At 47.2% G+C, this 15696-nt stretch overlaps 1 protein-coding gene across 1 annotated transcript; it reads left to right on the top strand.

Moving 5' to 3' along the window:
* The first annotated feature begins 404 nt into the window (after positions 1 to 404).
* On the top strand, positions 405 to 11934 carry gfra1b (gdnf family receptor alpha 1b). The gene is made up of 10 exons (XM_057046640.1): positions 405 to 1044; positions 1180 to 1491; positions 1681 to 1764; positions 5926 to 6104; positions 6575 to 6747; positions 7001 to 7110; positions 7537 to 7671; positions 7787 to 7986; positions 9626 to 9673; positions 10585 to 11934. Exons 1-10 carry the CDS (start codon positions 1008 to 1010, stop codon positions 10726 to 10728), a joined length of 1422 nt encoding a protein of 473 aa, XP_056902620.1. The 5' UTR covers positions 405 to 1007; the 3' UTR covers positions 10729 to 11934.
* The last annotated feature ends 3762 nt before the right edge of the window (positions 11935 to 15696 follow it).

The following is a 15696-nucleotide window of genomic DNA, read 5'->3' as shown; positions in this document are numbered from 1 at the left end:
TCCATTTTAGCCCCACTCTGGGACCTGAACCTGAAACCCTCTGACTCCCAGCCCAGTCCCCTGCAGGACTGGACCAGACCCAGTAAGGGTGAAACCTGCATGAAAAGAAAAGAAAAGAAAAGAAAAGAAAAGAAAAGAAAAGAAAAGAAAAGAAAAGAAAAGAAAAGAAAAGAAAAGAAAAAAAGAAAAATGGCTGCGCAACAGTTTGAGGGTTTTCCCGCCGTCAGGTTCGGGTTTGCTTTGCTGACTTTGTTGCCATGAATCACAATTGTTCAACATGATTGGACCCGCGGTCCGGACAGGTCACCTCTAGCAACTGCAGTTTCAGATAAATAAGAATTAGAATTTGTGCTGCTAAAGTTGAGGGGAAAGAAATACCTTGGAATGGTTTTCTCCAAAAACAGCGGGGAGAGTGTTCGGAACATTTATCTAGATGGATTTATCCTCCTGAGCCCTCTGTGATTCTACTCGGTGATGTCACATGCTGCTCTTTAACTGATTTATAACGTAGATTTAGACGTTAATGGCTCCATTCCGCGCACGGACGCCTGACGTCACCGTTGCGCGCTGGCTCGGCAGAGTTCTTCATCAGAGAGGAGGACAGTCCTGATCAAACGCGCGCTTCAAATGCGGAGCGCGATGTTTTCTGCCCTTTTTTAGATTCTAACGGTGCTCATTGGGTGATAAAGGCTTGGCTGGTGCGACTGTTAAAAGTTTGGTCCAGGCGCAGTTTGTGCGCGTGAGGCGCGGCAGTCGGGAGCTCCGGAGGAGTTGCTGCTGGAGAACAGTGAGGTGGAAATGGTCCACCGCCGTGCGCGTCTTATTTGCTCGTCAGCAACTCGGGGAGGTTCGCGCATTGAGCTTGTGGCCGCTGGACTCGGCTCGGGAGCTGCTGAGGGACCAACAGGATGCATCGTCACTTCACCTCCCGTCGTTTGGAAGCTGAAGACGCGCGGATCCGTCTGAGCAGTTAAATTCTTCTCTCCCGCGAATCACCCCGACGCGCAATGATCTTAACTTTTGTCATCATGTTGGCCCTCCCGGGTAAGTAAGCCTTTCAGCCATCACGCCACAATTGCGCGCGGTGTTCCAGTCACGCGTAAAGTTTGCGTTAGTCCTTGCGCATCTTCGACAAAGACGCAATCACCGTGGACACGCGTGAATCTGCTTCACTTCCAGACCCGCTGCTCACCTTGAGGGGCGAGGGCGGCAGCGCGCCGGCCCGGCCCGTGCACCTCGACTGCGTAAAGGCCAGCGAGCAGTGCCTAAGGGAGCCCACCTGCAGCACCAAGTACCGCACGATGAGGCAGTGCGTGGCGGGCCGGGAGAGCAACTTCAGCGCGGTCCCGGGTCCGGAGGCGCAGGGCGAGTGTCGCAGCGCCATCGAAGCCATGAAGCAGAGCCCGCTGTACAACTGCAGGTGCAGGAGAGGCATGAAGAAGGAGAAGAACTGCCTCCGGATCTTCTGGAGCATATTTCAGAGCTTACAGGGTAGGACTCAGGGCTGGTGCACACCACTGTCATTTCGGGTCTGTTTAAAGCGAAACAATGAGTGTTGAAACTGTAGAATAAGTGAATAGCATCTTAACGTGGTGGCTGGGTGAGAATCCCCCAGCACAAACAGAAAACTCCCAGCGGATCGTTTCAGGTGTTCTTCACAGCTTCCTGTTTGTCCCGCAGGTAATGACTTGCTGGAATACTCTCCTTATGAACCGGTCAACAGCCGGCTGTCGGATATTTTCCGCCTGGCTCCCATCATCGCCGGTAAGATGCTGCTTTTCTACCGCTGTTGCTTAACTGGAGTCAGCGTTCGGAGATTCGGTCCACGTGGCCACGTCTCCGCTGGGAATCTGTTGCTGTTTTGCAGCCACTTCTCAGCAGCCATTGTTCACCACAACGCTCCTATCCGCCGCTGTGACCTGCCATAGCCCGGGTTAGCAGTTTAGTGTCTGTCCCTGTCATCGGTGGGAGTAAAGAGCAGCGGTCTGGCTGAGTTTTGCCTCCCAGGCTCGTGCAGCTAAGAGGGAAGTTGCGTTGCTTCGACTTGGGTTTTTCGTGAACCACCCTGGTGGCCCACAGCCTGGGATTACAGAGCTTGTAACGCTGAGAGGACATGAAACGGAAACCGGGGGGTGCAACGCTGATTTGAAGTGTGTGTTGTCCAAAGTGAAGATTGGGAGCATATGCCTCCAGTAGATGGGAGACACCTATCTACAGAAATCACACACACACACACACACACACACATATACACAGGAGTAATTAACCATCTGTCTGACTAAACAGGAGCTGTGAAATGTGACGAGCTCTGGGCTTCCTGGATGGAGGAGGGCGTCTGCATCACCAGCCAGAAACCATTTCACTCTTTTTTTTCTTCCTCTGGCTCTTTCTATGATTGAATCCACTTAGCATATCACAGTGCCCCTGCGCTCCGTGCGCTGACATCATGGTTAACTGGATTATAAACAGAAAGTGCAATGTTGTTGGAGTTCCTGTCTGTGTTGGGACGCAGGGAGGGAACCAGGAGGACGCTGGAAACAGGGAATCAGGCACATTTGAGGAAGCCAATCAGCTGGTAATCCAGAACAAGAGTTAATAAGGGCAGGAGCTATCTCACCGGGAGCTGAACGGGTGACAAAGACGTATTAGGAAAAGTCCTGTCTGCCGGTAATGCCCTGTTCCGTCACAGCTATTGACGTAGCCGAAGCACAACTCATCGTTATTTATGAGAAATGGCCAGTGAGCAAAATACCCCCCCCCCATCCCCCATCCCCCAGGCAGAGCTGACCAGTGGGTACGACGTGCAGCGGTGTGTGAACAGCCAAAGGGAATTCTGAAAAGAGAAAGAAGGGGAGGGGAAATCACTTTATGGTTTGGATATCAGGAATCCATTTGCCATAAGTGACCTCATTCCTGCCTGTAACTAAGCCGGGCTCCAGGCCATCAGGGTGTAAAATAGTGCAGCGCACAATCACCCACATCATCCTCCGAGTGAGCTGCTGCGCTTTGATACTGACAGGAGCCAACAAACTCGTTACCTCCTTTGTGAATGTAACAGCAAATCCACTTTGATAAAAGCCGGCAAAGAAGATGAGCGAGTTCTCCCATTAAAGTTGGAATCCTACATAAATATTCGCCGGGGAGCGGGATCGGGTGGCCACCCTGAAACTGACACCGGTGAGCGCTGAAGTCACTTGCGGGCACCTCGCATGTCTAACGGGCGAGCGTTTCGTTTGATATGGTCACCAGGGACCTGGATTGGTTACAGGATTATTCAGAGGTTCTCCATTGAACTGGCTGAAAATGTTAATATTCGGACCCTAGTCCTCATTTGGACTCGTGTCCAGCTCAGACTTGATGACTCTGTTACAGCAAATTCAAACATCTCCTGATTGCTGCGTCCAGAAATCCAGGTGGCCTTTTATCTTCTGAGAAATGTCACTAAAACCTCTTTATTTATTCCCACAAGCCCTCTGTGGGATTAATTAGTGATCAGATGGATGTTTATTTATATGACTGCTCACAGTCTTCAGACACCTTGAAGAGATTTATCGGGATTAACGCTGATAAAAAGTGGCGAATGTGGCTTCAAACGCCCTGATTGATTTGATCCCTTTTTTTTTTATTGCAACGCCTCTGGAATGCTTTGCTTATGACAAATTTATTACATTCTTAACTCATATCGAGGGTTATGATCTGCCGCATTGTGTGTCCAGGAACATCGGCAAAGCTCCGCAGCTAAATCAATGACCAGAGACCTTTTGAAGATGTAACACCATGATGCTGTGCAGACGTGAGGGATGGCGGCGATCTCCATCTTTTTGCTAATTAACCCTTGATTAAAGACAGTGTCCGCTGATTCTATGTGCAGGGTCTTGGAGAGCAGAGGGAGAGAGCAGGAGGGTCCCATTAAATGCCTCTGGTCAAGGCTTCTTTACATTAAAGGGAGTTTTCCTTCTGGGGTCACGCCCCGTTAAGAGATTTCTGCAAAGCGTCGAGAAATATGCAAAAAATTGAATTGAACTGAATTCACATAAGCTGCACGCTTGCTTGCTGTACTCAGAGCGGCTAACAAGAGACTTGTTGTCAACACTTAATGTCATGCTAGGAGCTGCCCAGAGAAAACTGGGATGTCTGACTAAAGCCACCTTAGTGTCACGTGAAATTAGGAATCATCTGCATACGTGGGTTACGATTTGATTCCAATTGTGTGACAGCAGTCATGTGACTAAGAAACAATACTAGTTTTAGTCATGTGACCAAGAATGAATACTATTTTTGCCAGTGCCCCAGAAGTGGTGCGGTAGGTTCTCCAACATGGATGACAGTAAGGATGGCTAACATGTTGTTGCTATGTTCTCTGCTCTGACGCTTTGGTTTAACCACACAATTTTACAATGCGGTCTGTTGGAGGTGTACAACTGGTCTCGATTAAAGATTCTTTAACATTGCAGCCAGTTCTGTGGCAGATCCCCATTTTCAGCTTCTATAGTTTTAGCTAGGCTACACACTTTGCCATTTTTGCCATTTTTACATACTCAGCCTTTAAATGATGACATCATGTTACTTTGCTGGTGGATCACAGGTGCATACTAGATAGGATGTCCTTTCCAGCCCCATAATGAAGCTCTCCTTCAGGTTTAAATTGGACCTAACTGGGTGTCTTCCCGAAGGTCTTTTGTGGCCGCCTATTTGAGGTTAAAAGGTGAGATTCCGCTGTTGCTAAACTGACAGCAAAGTGAATGGCAGCAGGGTGGTTTTGCTCTGGGGATGAAACCTAAGAGGGCTTAAACAGACGTGTTCTGTCCCTTGAAGCCTGGAGGCTTCTGAACCGTATTTGTTTTACTTCAGAGGTTCTGGTTGCTGCTAAGGCATTAGAGCTAACGTTACTTAATTCGGTGGATGAATCCGTGTTAGCTATTTATGGTTTGGGGATTTTCTGAGATCTGGTTTCTCTGCCATTAAAGGAAATGAATCAGAAGGAAATATTACTTATAAAAGTGAAGCAAACCATAACAACCATTTTAATTGTGTAATGTTTAGAGACATCTAGTGGTGAGAGGTCAGAGGGTTGTTCTCGTAGGTACAATTACAATTTCCTGCAATTACATAAAACATTGTAGCGTCTCTGACGATGTCTTCACATATTAGACATCCTAACTTTGTATTCTCTTGTATCATCTGAACCTTACAAGGAGCCTGATTGACTTGTGTTATCAGTTCATATTTTATTGATGAAGAAAGATGAAACCTTTGCACCCGCTCAGAGATGTTAGAAAGGTGTCAGGAACCTCTGGCAGATTCGGGCTTGAGGTGGGCAACTCCCCTCTCTGGGCGGCAACCATTTTGTGTGGAATTGTCCCACCTCTGACCCAAGAGCTCCACGCAGCCCGAAGTCCCAGCTCACATCTCCAGGCACTTGTTAGATGCAAGTAATGAGTTCTGTAATATGTGATTAACCCAAGGTTCAAGACTGTATTCAGATATAATCATGGCTCATTCAGCGGCGCATGAAAAAGTGCAGCGGCCTTTAATTCCACCTCAAAAGGCAGAATTACAGAACTCGCTCTTCCATGTCACGGCAGAGGAAGCACTCTGTGTTATGGCACAAAAGTCAGCCGAGCAAGAAGGACTTCAACTCCGAATGAGGAATCCGAGAGGTGAGCGCCTCTGTGCTGGCTAAAGCGTGGGAGAAAGAGAAGCGTCCTGAGAAAGGCTTAGTCGAGAAGGGAGCGCTTGCTTGATGCGCTGCCTTCAGGCCTTTTGAAAGGTAGATTCTCTACCAAGCTGAAAATAACAAAAGCTCAGTTACGCCTATTAAACGGGCGCAAGCATTTGTACGTGTTTGTGTCTGCTCACGAAGCTGCATCTATGTCGTCTGTGCACCATCCACCACCAAAAGGTTCCTTTTCTGCCTCCTTTCAGCTGAGCCCGCATCCACCAAAGAAAACAACTGCCTGAACGCCGCCAAAGCGTGCAACCTGAATGACACGTGCAAGAAATACCGCTCGGCTTACATCAACCCCTGCACCAGCAGGGTGTCTGCCTCTGAGATCTGCAACAAACGCAAATGCCACAAAGCCCTGCGGCACTTCTTTGACAAGGTAATCAGCAGGTTTTTCCTGGTTTCTCTGCTCAGTCCAGGAATTTAGGGGGTGGCACAAAAACACACCCCATTTCCATGAACACTCCTGAGTGCCGCCCCTCTTGCTTTGGGTCCATTTTGTTTTTCTCCTCTGGATGAGCATGAGGTTTTGTGATGTACTATATCGCACTGTTGTGTCTGAATTCCCCAAATCTCACGAGTCCTCATGATTCCCGCTGTCCGGTGGAGCCTGCGGTTGTTGACGGACGGCGGAGCAGAGCCGATCCGCATCCATCGGAATCCCAGCGTTACAGATATCCTCTGTTTTTGCTCTTATTGCGCTGGCAAATTTGAGATCATCAAAGAAACTTTAGCTTAAGAAAAGTACAAGAAACACTATTTTTTCCCAACAATCACCTGATTCACTCAAGATTTATAACTGTATCATCTATGAGAAACAGCTTTTTTCTGTCTTTCCTAAAACTGAAGGTTCCAACAAAATACAGCTACGGGATGCTGTTCTGCTCCTGTCCTGCGGGGGACCAGACGGCCTGTGCAGAGCGCAGACGACAGACCATCGTCCCCATCTGCTCCTATGAGGACAAAGACAAGCCAAACTGTTTGTCTCTCCAAAACGCCTGCAAGACCAACTACATCTGCAGGTGCGACGGCCGAGGGCCTCCCTGGGACCTTTTTGGAAGCTCCACTCAAAACAAAAAATCTCCTGTAATGGAAAGTCCAAATTGAAAGTAGAGCACTCAGAATATTAACGGAGATGGAAAAGGCCGCTCTGACATTGAGTCAGCTTGAAAAGATGGCAGGATTACATATTATAGGCTGTAAAACTGGGAAGATTTTAGCCCGCGCGGCTAACAACAGCAACAAGAAATTAGCATCTGTCGTGTGTGTTTATAGGTCGAGGCTGGCCGACTTTATCAGCAGCTGTCAGCCTGAGGTTCGCTCCATATCCGGCTGCCTGAGGGAGAGCTACGCCGACTGTCTGCTGTCCTACTCGGGCCTCATTGGTGAGTTAGCAAATTTATTATTCCCTCACAGGAGCGGGAGTAAGGTGCTTGAAAAGACGTAGAGATAAGATAATGAAGAGGATTAAGTGGCCACATGTCTCTCTTGTGCTTTCTGATCTCATCTGAGTTTGTTTTTACACGCTGACTCGAGCAGCCACGACTCTTCATTGGGGTTTAACGGTTCAAGTGTTCCTGCATCTATAACAGTCTGTCGCTCCTAAACCAGAATAACTCTACTCTCATTGCCTCCAATGACACGTGTGAGCGTGCACATCTATCCCATGATGAATGAATGGCGTGGCCGTGGCAGGATCGCAGTTTGCTGCTCAGTGTTGCTGAAGAAACAGAAGAAAGAAGAGCCTCATAGGCTCCACCCAAAGGCGGGAGTGTGGTCACCATGCTCGTTTACCCCCCCTGTATTTTCAGGTACGGTGATGACGCCCAACTACGTGCGGTCGCTGGGCATAAGCCTGTCGCCGTGGTGCGACTGCAGCAGCAGCGGGAACAGCAAGCCGGAGTGTCAGCGATTTGCGGAGCTTTTCACCAACAACCGATGCCTCCGTTAGTTCGCACGCTCATTTTGTTTATGCATGTTGGGTTGTAGAGCTAAACTAAACCAACGGTGGATTACAGGCAGACTCTCAACATCCCATCCTAAAGATTCCCGTTCTTTCAGGAAACGCAATACAAGCATTCGGAAACGGTACTGATGTTGGGGTGTGGCAGCCTCAGCCCCCCATTGAGCCCACTGCAGCAGAGCCGAGCATCACTCGAAGGGTCAAAGACCAAAGCAGCAATGCGCTGGATGCGCTGACGCACTTGAGCAAACTGGATCTCAATGGTGATCCGTTGTATCCCGTCTGTGGCACCTTGCAGGTAAAGAATCAGTCAATGTTGTCATGACGCGTTGACTGTAAGACTAACATTGCTTATTGACTGTAATTTTACTTAATTTTGAATCTTTATCGACTCAGAAGTTCACAGGTCAGAGGTCATTTGTTTATTATCTTCGTGTAATTAGCACCGCGTGAACTTTGATGACATCAACAACTTTGCAACAATCTGGAATTCAAAACTAGTGAGACCTAAACATTAGGTTGTGCCAGTTGTGGGGCTTCTGTCTCAGTGCCAGGCATCAGGTTTGGTGACTTTGACGGATCGGGATGGTTTTAAGGCATGCACAGAGTCCCCCCCCCCCCAGGGAGGAAGATGAGATGTCAGTGTGGAGTCAAGGTTTCCAAAGCTGTCATGTCAAAACTAATTGGTGGCCTCAGCAACATCAGAAATGGCCTAAAGGGGTTTGTGTGTGTGTGTGTGTGTGTGTGTGTGTGTGTACAGGTTACACAGTGAGGACCAGACTACACATTACACTCCCATTTGTCAGACTTGGTTTGAAGGTTCAGACGAGGGTTTGGGTCAGGATTAGGGGTTTAGTTATGATGTTAGCATTAAGCTAATAAGATGGGGGAGGGATTAAGAGCAAGCATGAGTTCTCACAAGTACAGTACAAATTTGGTGTTGTTTCAGTTGTGTGTGAGTCCTTCAGCCTAACCTGTCCTCTGGTAAAGACTGTCCACTGGCCAAGGGACGGATCAATGGATGCCATGTTTTTGGGGTCAGTTGACGAGGGTTAGCATGTTTCTGGGCTCTTTAGGTTGGATGAGATGGCCAATTTTCTGTAGCACAGTCCCGGTGATGTGAAGAGACTGTTTGAAGGTCACGCTGAAGGTTGGAGATGGGTCTGCAGCCATTTCCAAACGCTCAAAAGTATCACCAAGATGGGGCTGACCCATGTGAGGCAGCACGTCGCCAAGTGTTTGCTGAGATGTTTCCCCTCCTGCTGCTTCTCGAGTACTTTTTCCTGGCTTTGCCCACAAACTCCAGAGTTATTCTCCTCAGATAAATTGGAAGTGGCCATATTTTTAAGCAAGATGATATCACAGACTTAAAGCAACACAATCTATCACATTGGCTTTTAATAGTGATAATATGATTTATCACCACAAAAGAAAAAATGTTCTGCAAGAGGAAAGACCTCCTCAAAACCAATTAATCATTCTTCTTCTGGACTTTTGGGCTGGGAGCAATCGTTCTGCTTAAACAAACAGTTTATAGGGTGTTTAAGATGTTCCCAAAAGACTTGCTTTATCATTTCCTCTCCTGCTGTTTGTGAGTGTGTATTTAAACTTGTAATGTATTAAACTGTCCTGAAGTGATATTTATGTGCCTAAAATCTGTGTGTAGCAGCGGGAGTTGACTCGACCTTGTTTGGATGCTTAAATATGCCCTTTAACAGTTTGACTTCCAGACTCGGGTGGTTCTAATTTTGCCTTTTGGGCCGAGGCTCCTTAAATGAATGGTAATGTCAGAGAAGCCAGGGGATGAATATTTGATGGAATAGCTGCAGCTCCATCTGTCCGTCTCTCATCCTCAGAGAGCAGCGTGATTAGGAAAGATTGAGTTAAGTTAATGCCGCTTTTCTTTCTGTTTTTTTTTTCCAAACCTTTGGACTCAGGCCCAAAACCTGGCATCCAATCAGACGGTGGATGCCACCCTGTGTGTGGTAAGAACTCGTTTTATTACTTTGGAGCATTGGTCCCCAAACTATGGCCCGTGGGCCAGATACGGCCCACCTCCACATTTGGTCTGGCCCCCTGAACAATACCAGAAAGCATTTTGATTTTTTTTCATATATATGTATTTGTATTTGATAATGAAGTTGGACTTTAGAGACTGCTCATATGAGTCATTTAAGTAAGCTGAACTTGGATCTGTTAAGCTTGTGCATGGCACAGCAGCAAGTTTATGTTCCAAGGACTTTTTTTGTGTGAAGAAACCAGAAAGGGTTATTTGATTGTGCTTTCTTGAAAACAATAATTTTTTACGTTAAGGCACTCCTGCAATCCTCGCACTTTTTCTGTTATAAACTGACCCTGGCCCCTTATCAGAGAAGGCAAAAGTTATGTGGCCCTCACAGGAAAAAGTTTGGGGACCCCTGCTTTGGAGAGTTGCAACATGACACGACAGGAGTGGATTTACTGACAGCACTGATTAGATGCCACCGGCGTGCGTTCGTGTGCAGCCGTCTCATCAGCTCTGTGGCTTCCGACTCCGTGATGTCACTTTTTTGGGTGAAATTCTGCCTCCGATGCGGCTTCGGCTCCTTCTGGGAGCAGATCTGCCCAAACTGACTGGTGTTAGAGTGGTGTTAATATGCAACAGTATTGCACATCCTTCTTCAGAAATATAGTCGTCCCAGTTTGACGTTGCTCTCTATGTATGAAAGGGTTGGATTAGAACCAAAACTGACCGTTCTAATGGAATTCTCCAGCATTTTTATCATCATTAGTGTTGCTAATCTGGTTTTAATTCGGACGTAATCGTTGCTTTATTGTCCCCACGGAGCTCTTTTTGGTCATATCTTAATGTCCTCTAAACTAAAGTCACGTTGACCTTCTGACGTTCCTCCCGCAGAACCATCAACTGGGCGAGTCCAGCAGCTCTAATGCCATCGCCAGGAGTTCAGGAGTCGCGCTCACGAGCTCGTGCGCCTCCATCCTGCTGCTCATGCTGGTTGTTACTTTTCCAGCGCCGCTACAGGACGTCCAGCTTTTGTAAAGGCGGCAGGTCGACGCCGCTGACCTCAGCAAGCTCCAGCTCATTTTTTTATTTTTAAGATTTCGAGATCTTTGGGCGACACACGTCTCCATGTTGACTGTTGTTTGACCAGCGGAGATTCGGCAGTGGAGAACGTCGGCGTGAACGTCACTCCATCAACACACGTATGACGGAAGGCGCTGCACAAATTGGGTGTTTTGAAGTTTCCCACTCAAAAAACAAAAGGAAGTGTTACATGTTTATCCAAAGTTACATGTTCCAAGGAACACTGAAGACACCCACTCACCAAAACACCACCCAGAAGAGAAGAACCCTTTTTTTTAATTCTCCACCTGAAGATCTCACTGATTGTTACATGGTAGTTGGTAGTTCCACCGCTAAAGAAGATTTTGTACATATGATGTTACGTGTGCGCTCTGTTAAAGTTTGCTGCTGGTAGTTCGTGACACGTCCGTATCGGTTTCCAGAATCTATGTTATTAGCAACGGTAACAACTGAGCGCTCTCATCCAGTGTGGTTCTGGTTTGTCTGATGTGACGGCGTGTGATTCTTTACTCCCGTGGATTCTGTGTCTCTATTGTATGATTGTGGAAAAGTGCACAACATTTGCCTAAACAGTATTGAACAGATTCAGCTAGCTGTCGTGGCAACGAGAAAAGTCATCAAGGTAAACTATTGAAATATAGCGATGTTTTCGTTTGCTTTAAAGTGAAATTGATGAATGACTTCACCATTTTCTTTTGTTTGTTTTTTTTGGCTAAAACCACCCAGACAGGGGTTCACAGAGAAGGTGTACAGAACTACAGGCAGACTAAATGAACAAAGGCCAGAAGATGTTAATTGCTAGCAATTATTGCTGATGCAAGTGGCAAAAAGTTGGAAACACTTAGGGCTGTTATTATAATCTTAATGACAGCGTAATTACCGGACCTTATCGAACATGTTGAGGCTGACATTATCGAAGGCGCAGAACGCATCTGGGAAAATCACCGAGCCTGACGACTCAGGCAGAGCCTGTCAGGGCGCACTCGTCTATGTATTTATCAGGTTTGGATTTCCTGACAGAACTCCAGAGTTGTCAGCGATCGGGAGGGTAAAAATGTACGAGCAACGTGTAAAAATTATCTGTGTTTGAAAAAAAAAAGAGAAAAGAATCTGAAATAAAAAGGATCACCAGTGATTCATGCTGGTTTGGGCTATGAAAAATCCTTCATTTTTTACCGTCCTTACATTAGTTCTGTTCTGCTAACCGTGAGGTGTGTGTGTGTGTGTGTGTGTGTGTGTGTGTGTGTGTGTGTGGTGGGGGGCACTATTGCCAGTCCGATCACATCAGCAACAGTGTTTAGCTCCACGAGTCGACAAGGACGTAGCCGGCAGAGGACGGGCTGCACGAGGAGTCGGGGGTGGGCGCAGTGATGGAGTAGATGACCCGAAGAGAGCCCCAGATTTATTGGAGGCACCTCAGGAGAAGAAAAGGCTCTAAAATAATCCACCGCTTGTTGACCGATCGAGCCAGAAGTGACAACAGAGCTGAGCGTCGGGATTAAAGTGAACTTTGATGAGTTCACGTCGAGAGCTGAAGGGTTAAAGTCGCCGGGAACATGAGTGGCCTTTGTGTTAAAGTTCTGTTGCCATGACACCCAGACGATTTAAACCCTGTAACTCCTCCAGCACCACCACCACTCCAGGTCAAGTGTGTTTGCTCTTTTTACCACTAACGAAGGAAACGCCAGCGGATTCACGCTGCAGCTCAGCCTTTGTGAGCCTGTGCCACCACAGTATGATTCCGGTTTTCCCTTATTTTTTTCATGCTGGTTCCCTTCACATCTTTCCCTGGGACAACGATAAGAGACAGCAGGAAGGAGAAGGTAGCTGGTCTGGATTCAAGGTGACCTTGTGGGATGAAACGATGGAGGCCGCTTACAAAACCGAAAAACAGAAAAATAAAAACTCATCTATGTGTTGCACAGGCTGACGTGCTGTGATTTCAAGTTTAAATTGGATTAGGATTATTTTAAAAGTATTTATTTATAATTTTAAGAAAAGTTTAACCCAAGAACACTAGTAATGATTTTTATCTCCATAAGGTTGGATCTGAGGATTCATCATCACCATCACCATCACCATCACCATCATCATCACCATCACCATCACCATCACCATCACCATCATCATCATCATCATCATCATCATCATCATCACTATCTTGGAGAAGAACCCCCGATGTCACGATAAAGTCTCAAAAGTGGTTATTCAACACGTGCTGCTGCCAACGACACTGATCGCTGATCATTCCTGGGAGTTTCTTCTCAGAGGGGAACGTCGGGCTCCAGCTTCAGCACCACGGAGAGCTCCGCCCCCGCGTTCTGGGCTGAGACTGGAGGAAACGGAGGCAGCTGTCCTCCATCCAACGTCTGACCCGCCCGCGTGATGGCCGCTGTTTCTCTGGGACGAGGCGTGACTCCCTCCTCGCAGCGCGTGCTTAACCTGCCGCCCGGTGGCCTCGACCCGCTGCGTGACCCCTGCAGAAGGGGCCGGACACCCAGCTGGTTGGAAAACAAACCTGTTCGGCTGAGATGTTCCACAGCACCAGCCAACCATCACTGATAAGAGCGGTAATAAGCGCGGCAGACATGGAGCTGGAGTTCACTGCTCTAGATGTAATTAAGATATGGCAACAGAGGACTAATGTCAGGTGTCGAATAAGCCCTCCACTCCAGCTTACCTGACAATAAGCGTAACAACAAATACCCCTCTGGTGTTATCTGGCCTCCATTTTGGTTGTTGGGCAAATACTGTGCGTGTGGGAATCAGAATGGAGAAGAAATTAGCAGCAACAGATGCCAAACTCCCTCCTGAGAAACACAAAGAGCAGCCATATGGTGTGACCTGATGTTCTCTCTCTCTCTCTCTCTCTCACTCACACACACACACACACACACACACACACAGACTGGATTACAGCATTGAGGCAGGACGGGCCGTTTTAAGGAGCAGAAAGATGTTTGAAAAGGTGAATAAAATGCAGGTCGGACGTCCACAACAACTGTCTGGTCACAGTTCACAGTCGTTTCTGGTCTGTGACACCTGCCTGTTGAAGGGACAGATCGCGAGAAAGACAAAGTCAAGGTCTCCTCGACTTGATCCAATTAATGTCTGGAACATTTTACAGTGTTATCAGGACAAGAAGGAAATAAAACGAATTAAAGTGAGGGAGGAATGACAGACGCGGGGACTTGACTTTGCCACCAGACCAGAAGACGGAGCGTGTTGAACATGGGCAATAAGGACGTCACCTTCGGAGGACGCGCAGCCTTTACAGTGACGTTAAACACAGGTTGTGTCAGTTCTGTTCAAAACACTCAGCTGTGCGTTTCCTGAAGAAACCGACAGCAGAATTTCAAAAGTCCTCCATAAAGGAGATGATTCCAATGAGGAAGCATCGTCACCAAAACTTCCCATTCGATCCGGGACAAGACAATTAACAAAATAATTCGGAGGCAGTTAGTGGACTGATATTCGCAGCGGTTTTCCAGTCGAATCTCTTCCCTGCAACCAAATTTCAGCTCAGAACGTCCATCGGTCACCTTTCACCTTTGGTCCAAAGGCTGCAGAACCCAGTCGCTCCCTTGGCTCATGCCCCGACGCTGGGCCGATTACCTTCATGTTTGGGTTAACAAAGAAGATCCCACGTGAAGCTTCTCAGTACCACCCTCGCGCCTGCTGATGGTGCACGCCGAGCCGCTACCGATGTTGGAGCAGTCCTCGCCGCTGGAGCCGACGGCTACAGGACGATGGGAACCAGACGATTTAGTTTGAAAGCTCGGCCATGTCCCACTTTGAGCGTTCTGTCACAGGATTGGACACGTAATGACCTCAGCTCTCCTCTGTACAGAAAAAGGGCTAAAAATAGCGTCTTTGTCATGTGCAACCTCCTGGAGACCTCAGCCTGGCTGGTGCTCAAGTCCATGAATCAATCATGAGTCTTAATGAGAGGTCTCATTGTCTGGCGTCGCCCTTCGCCCCAAATTTCTGAACGCTTTCATTTTTTAAAAAGAGGATTTGCTAAGAACAAAAGAAATACCAATGATCATCATATGGACAACCAAAATAGAGGTTATCTTCATCTTTGCAGCTCTACAAGGACATTTTTTAACTTTAAATTGTGTGAATCTCCCAGAACAAGCTATAATCTGGAGAGGGGGTTTAACGTGCACGGATCTGCTAGCACAGACAGGCTGAGCATGTCAAGGACAGCTACCGGGGGGGAAACCGATCTAAAGCTTCAGATTAGGTCTAACCGATCTCCTGCTGGGTGCTGATGGCCAATTTAGGTGGAATTTCAATGATTTTCTGTGCAGGTCACTGATGGGAACGGCGTCTAGCGCCAACGGCGTCATTATCTATGGGCATGCGATGATGGAAAATCACTTTCAGTGATTACTGAACCACTTATCAGCGGATGTGTCATATTGTCAGTGTGTTTGGAAGCTGGACTTGAGTTGCTCCACAATTAATACCGCTGAGTCCAAACGGTGAAGAGCAGCACTCTGACGCTGGTGAGGAAGCAGAGGCACTCAGAGAGGCGCAATAAAGGGCAAAGCTCGAAAAAAAAAAAAAAAAAAGAAAATCACCTTTCAGAGGATGGTGCTGCATTTTCAGGGCCAGTGGGGTCGGCTTGGCAACTGGAAATATACATTTTTAAAAATGCACACCTGTGTGAGAGAATATAATCATTTAAATGGATATTAAAAGGCTTTTTTTCCCATCGAAAATGGCAGAGTAAAAAAAACAAAAACCACCTAAAATGGATGGTTTAAGCTTGTGTTTATCAACAATAACTAGCTTCCTGTACAAAAATGGAATAAGACCTTAATTTCTGCAGCCATAAAATACATTTTCTCAGTTTCACTCAATGTTTCGCAACCCTCAAAGGTTTTAGAGCAGCATGTAAAAGAATTGTAGCCA

This window comes from Takifugu flavidus, chromosome 1, assembly GCF_003711565.1.
Source record: "Takifugu flavidus isolate HTHZ2018 chromosome 1, ASM371156v2, whole genome shotgun sequence".
Lineage (NCBI taxonomy): Eukaryota > Metazoa > Chordata > Actinopteri > Tetraodontiformes > Tetraodontidae > Takifugu > Takifugu flavidus.
The sequence above is the reverse complement of the archived record's forward strand: the minus strand, read 5'-3'. Positions and strand labels throughout refer to the sequence as shown.